The 5993-nt window shown below is 36.1% G+C and overlaps 1 protein-coding gene across 2 annotated transcripts; it reads right to left on the bottom strand.

The window, feature by feature from the left end:
* Positions 1–3581: 3581 nt before the first annotated feature.
* On the bottom strand, positions 3582–5058 carry LOC110115536 (uncharacterized protein At2g34160-like). 2 transcript variants are annotated; one of them, XM_020848799.2, is made up of 5 exons: positions 4816–5058; positions 4506–4554; positions 4192–4254; positions 4027–4091; positions 3582–3929 (listed from the first exon to the last, which is right to left on the bottom strand). In XM_020848799.2, exons 1-5 carry the CDS (start codon positions 4939–4941, stop codon positions 3756–3758), a joined length of 477 nt encoding a protein of 158 aa, XP_020704458.1. In that variant the 5' UTR covers positions 4942–5058; the 3' UTR covers positions 3582–3755. The 2 variants fall into 2 exon arrangements, with proteins under 2 accessions (XP_020704458.1, XP_028551330.1); XM_028695497.1 differs by lacking the exon at positions 4192–4254.
* Between the last annotated feature and the right edge of the window lie 935 nt (positions 5059–5993).

The raw sequence follows: 5993 nt of genomic DNA, 5'->3' as shown, positions 1-5993 counted from the left end.
ATTTAGAGCTGGGGGGGGCGGAGCTCGACATCCCTCAAGTGGTTCATTTCTAGATACTCTTCACAGTGGAAACCTCCCTCTCAACACTTCTCTCTTATCTAAAAATGCATTTATTCCTCAGTTGTGCTTTCCAAGGCTATCTTTTCTTTCTCTATTAATGTAAACATTTATATTTCTCTACATTGGGATCATTTGTGTCAAGGAAAATGTATAATCGAGCATCAATTGAATCCCCATTGCCTTGCTCAATATACCTTAAAATGCTACTCTTAGCTGTCTGATTGTGGATCAGAAATGGACCTTTCCCTATTTATGGGATTGCTTTACTCGGGGATTTATTGAGTCCAACCCTATTCAACCCTAATCCTCTAGCTGTTTGCTTTGGGAGAATGCGGTTACTGGCTCCTTTTCCTCTTTCATTCTTGAGTTCATAGGGATAAAAATTTGTGTGACTAGGATAGTTTCATTTGGCACAAATACTATGCTATAAGATTTTCTTCTTATATTTGGATGGGCATACATGAAGGGCCTAAAATGACTGATGCTTTAGATAGATGCAACATACATATTCCTTCTTCTTATGTTTTTTGCCATAATATCCTGGAGTCTTCCTCACATCTTTTCTTTGAATGCAAGTATCCATTTGTTGTTTTGATTTCCCTGTTGCCTACTGTTAATTTCTTCTTACACAAGCTGAATTTACTTCCAAATATTTAAGGTTGTTGAAGATCTGGCTTGTTCCCATGCGGGCATTAAGAATCTCTATTTCCTTTTTCTTGCTACTATGTTTATCATATTTTGAGGAAGAGGAATGATAGCAGGTTTGGTGGGACTTTTGGTATTGTTTCTACCATTGTGCTAAAAATTAGAAAGGAAGCAAGGATGAAAATTTCCAATTGGAAAAGCTGGGAAAACACAAACACGGGATTTTAAATGTTCATGTATTTGGTTTGGTTTGGTTTGCATTTATGCTATGTGTTGGTTAGTGCTGAAGGCTTCAGGCTTTCTATCATTTTCTGTTGGGTTTCCCCCCGTGCATTTTAGTGGCCTAGACATCTTTATGCCTTTGTGAAAGTAGCCTTTTCGGAGTTTGTAAGCTATGATGGTTCATTGTGCTTTTGTTTTTTGGTCAAGTAGGATTCTTTAATTGCCTTGGACAATGACGACCATCACTCTGATTCAGACTTTCCCTTGGATGAACTTCTTGGTAAACATGGGATTGTTTTCCCATTTTCGACTGCCGTCACTATTTTTTCATTACATGAGTGCTGGTTGTATGACTTTTGCCATTCTTTTTTGGACCAGGTACTTGTGTATTTCCTGGATTTAGGTCGTTGTTGGGATCTTCATCCTTGGATCCTTTTGGGCTTAGTATGGCTCTTTTTTGGGGCGAATTATTACGTCCGGTCATCATACCTCCGGACACCCAATCCAGACACGCCGCGTCACCCGAATACACTGGGTCCCGGTGTATTTTGGTGACGTGGTGCGCCTGAATTGGTGTCCGAACGAATCCGGACACCTGACGTAATAATTTGCCCTTTTTTTGGTGGTTGCTCCTCTAGCCTCTTTGCTTTAATTTTTCTTTCTTATATTTGTATTTTCTTTTTCTTTTACACTCATAACATCCTTATTTAATGGAATGGGCTAAGCCCCTAATTTCCCAAATAAAATCTATTTATTTATATATATCACTTTTATAACCAACTTTATAAAAAAAATTAGCAGCCATCCACTCAAAACCCTTTGGCTTCATTTGTGATAGCTTTACTTTATAAAGATATTTTTAGCACAAAATTTTTGAAAGCAGATAAAAATTGTAGTCTAATGATGTTCCAAATGAAGCCGTAATGGTACTATGAAGATCCAAAGCTTATACCTTTGGCTCCTGGTGATTTACCTTTTTGGGCCTAATCTTAAGCTTTTGGGAATTCCTCATTCAGGCTTCGTTTGGGATAGCTTTCTTTTTATTTCTTAAAATAATTTTTCAGTATAAAATTAAAATTCATATATTGAAAAGCTGATTTAAGAAGCTGTAAGAAAGCTATTCCAAATGAAGCCTTAGTTAATTTTAAGAGTTTTTTAACTTAGCCAATAGAGCTGTTCAGCTGTTTGTATTTAGAATTTAATTGTATTTGGAATACAAATGAAGGTAATTGTAGTTCTATTTTGGATACTCCTAATTGTTTGGTTATCTATAAAATAAATATAAGAGAATTATTATTTTTATTTGTATGAGTATAAAATAAATGCATTATATTATGAAATGAAAATTTAACATTATCTCAACATTTTGACCTAATAAATTTAATTTCTTGAACAATTTTAATATTTTCTATAGTTTGAAACCCATCAAAGTAAAAATCATAAAATAAATAATCACATTCAAAATTAAAATAGCAACTATCTAAATATTAAATTGAAATTAATCATAACTACATCATAAGTCCAAAATATATCTAAAGACATAATGCTAATATCTTATAACTCAAAATGTTTAATACATCATTAACTTCTACATTAAAAAATCATTTCCCGAACTCATTTTGTATCCACAACTACTTTCACATTTCCCCTGAGTTGCAGGTTATCATCCATTGTCCTTTGGATCTTGATGCTGTTGCCTGCTAGTTTGTCTTCAAAACTCATTTTGGTGCACTTTATAGAGAGTGTTTTTAAGACTTTAATTTTTTCCCTCATAAATATAAAAAAACTACCTTTGTCTTTCATTGTAGCTCAAAATTTTTATATAATTAATAGATATCGTCCTCTCAAGCTATGATGTTAACTTTAATCTTAAAAAAACTCAATTCAATACCTCTAAATGGCCTTATATGATCAAGAAAAATCTTATTACCTTGATCCCTAAGGTCAAGCATTCCAATTCCTTGGTTGGTTATATATCAATCTCTATTGAAAATACATTTTACAAGGTTGTTACCAAGGTCTTTACCAACAAAATTAAGTTGTTCCTACCATATGTCATCAACCATGGTCAATCCACCCTTATGTAGCATAATGAAATTATTCTATGCAAACATTGAACACCGTCCGATGACGAATCAGAATGTAACACGTCATCTCCTGCTCGGTACCCAGCTCAGTATTGCTCGGTATTAGGCTCGGTACTGCTGACGTGACACATTCTGGTTGGTCTCCGGATGATGAATTGCGTTCACCATCCGCACAGAATAATCTCTCATAGCATAGGGGCGTTTTGGATAATATTGCACTGGCGCATGAAATCACCCATAACTTCAACTCTCTCTCCAATTACGAGCTTTTGTATAAAGCTTGAGCTAAGGAAATCAGTTGACTTGGGCAACAAATCCTCCATTCTTTATATGATAGCTCGAAAAGGGTTTTACCGTTTTAGCCCCAACCATTCATTGATTGGATTGGTGCTTGTATCAATGATGTCCCTTCCTCTATTATTCTTGATGGGAAAATCAAATGTTATTTCAAATCTATTATTCTATCTCACTTAGTTATTGATTTCTCTTAATGGAATTGGGCTAAGCCTCATCATTTTCAACAGAAATAGAGGAAGATTGTATTAAAAGTAGAGGAAAACCACTGCCTTATGCAGAAGTAAAACAATTTCAAGGGTAGAAGTGATAGAGCTGGATCCAGCTGAAACAAAAGAGAAAAAAACAAATGAGCACAACTGTGTTGCTATTTGCTAATGAAATGTCAAAGAACTGACGACAAAGAAGTTCTTTTTCCACTGGAACATGCCCGTTCTGGACAAAAGATCATTCGCTGATCTCCTCCGCTTCCTGCTCGCTGCTTCCGTCCTCATCCCTTGCTTCCTCACCGGCCTTATTAGCGGCCTTGGCGGTCGCCGCATTGCTGTTGGCGCTGCGCTCTGTTCTTGCAGCCGTGATAAGATCACTCGAATTCTGCGTCTTGCTCAGCAAGATCTCAATCTACGGCACAGCAACATATTTATATATTTTTAGTCTTTGTAGGTGTAACTATAACTAGTAATAACCGATTAAAAGATTATCTATGCACAAAGCAGACCTTGGCTTTGCGAACAAGACGGCCGTTGGCTTCGTCCTTGGTGCCAACAGTAGAGGTCATGATTTCTGTTTCAAAAGAAAATGCGAAATTTTATTTTATTTCTTTTTTTAAGAGCTTAATGAGGGAATGGACCGAATGGTAGTGGATGAGGCCTAATTTAATTACTCTTCTCAGTAGCCAGGCCGTTGTTCTTGAGTATCTCGGCAACAGTGACGACTGTGCCGATGGCTGAAAATTGAAGACGAGCATGACAGAATCAAGGGTAAAAGAGTCTAATAATACATGGCAGGGCATGAGAAATCTTGAATGCTAAATGCTTATATATGTTTACAAGAAAGTAGGAAATACAATCAAAATTCGAGATTGAGAAAAGCTAAATGGAATCTTTACATTCAAAAACGTGAAATAGACGAAGAAAGCGAAATCGATATATGCTTCAACGAATTGAAAAGGCATTTTTCAAGATCGGAAGAACATACCCATGCCGAGGGCAGAAAGTTCGATCTCGTTGTGGCGCTGCATAAACCTCTATTCAAAATCAGCCGATCAAAACCGCATTAGCAAAGCATAATCGTTAGACAATCTAATAAAAAACGCAAGAAAAGCAGTTGATGGAGCAAGATCGAAAAAGAGCAATGAAAGATCCAAGAAGAGCAAAAATGCCCGATCTATAAGCGAAGATGGCCAAATGCGTAATGCCGATCACTGCGGTTATAGCAGAGATCAATAGAAGGCTAAATCTAATAAAATACAAAGATAAAAATGCGGTGGAAGATCAAAACGCGATACCTTGGCGAGATTTACGTAAAAGTAAACAGGCTTTTTATTGGTGGAGACCTGAATCCGATTCGGCTTCTGTAGACCGACAACCACCGCGGAATCTTTGATCGCCACCGCCGCCATCATCGTCTCCATCTCTAACTCGATCTGGCTAACCTGTCTGTACTCTCTCTTAATTTCTCTCTCTGATCTCTCTTTGGCTCTGGCTCGCGCTCGAAGGAAAATTAAGCGGGGTGAACCTCATGGGAGCGAATAAATACTTAAATAGTATGTGAGCGGGTGGGACAGCAGAAGCTACGCGAAATCAGTTAGCAGTGCTGTTGATATAGACAAATAACAATTTTTAAATTAAATTTTTTTAGACTAAAAAAATATTTTTTAAAAACAATAAAAAACTGTCATAAATGGAACATATTGTAAAAAAGATAAATTATTTAAGATTTTAATTCAATTATTATTGTTGATGTCGCAAAAAAATAGTCTTGATCCGACATAAATCTCAAGGAATATTCAAGCTTAACATTTTTAAAATTAAATCTAGGACTATACAAACTCCAATTTCATCAAACTTATATTTGAATTGAACGTCTTTAAAAGACGAACCCAACGACATCAAATTCAACCAAATCAGAGCCCAAATAGATTCAAATCAAGAGCCCGAGACATATTTAGAAGGTTCAAGGCATAAATTATTCTTTATTTTCATCTTTCTTCATTTGTCGCTTTTTTGGTGATGCCAACCAACATGTAAGAAGGTTAGAAGGATATTATTCAAATCTTATACAACTCGCATCTCTGAAATCAAAATCTCTCCCTTATTGCTCAAAGCACATAAGCTATAAAGATGATTCGCATACATCTTGGTCTTCAAATGTTTTCATTCTTCTTCGTCCTGCATAGGGGTGTAAACGAGTCGAGTTTTAGCCCTTATCGAGCTCGGCTCGTTAGATAGATAGCGAGCTCGAACTCGAGCTCGTGTCACTGTTAACGAGCTCAAGCCGGCTCACGAGCCGGCTCGCCAGCCATGGGCGGGAAATTTTAAATTTAGGTGAGATTTTCAAAAATTTTAAAATTAGGCGGGATTTTTAAACTTTAAGCGGAATTTTTAAAACTTAAACAAAATTTTTATAATAATATGAAATATTTCACTTTTAAATAAAATTTAGGTGCTTATTATTATATTTTTT

Source organism: Dendrobium catenatum, unplaced genomic scaffold (genome assembly GCF_001605985.2).
Source record: "Dendrobium catenatum unplaced genomic scaffold, ASM160598v2 fragScaff_scaffold_651, whole genome shotgun sequence".
Lineage (NCBI taxonomy): Eukaryota > Viridiplantae > Streptophyta > Magnoliopsida > Asparagales > Orchidaceae > Dendrobium > Dendrobium catenatum.
The sequence above is the reverse complement of the archived record's forward strand: the minus strand, read 5'-3'. Positions and strand labels throughout refer to the sequence as shown.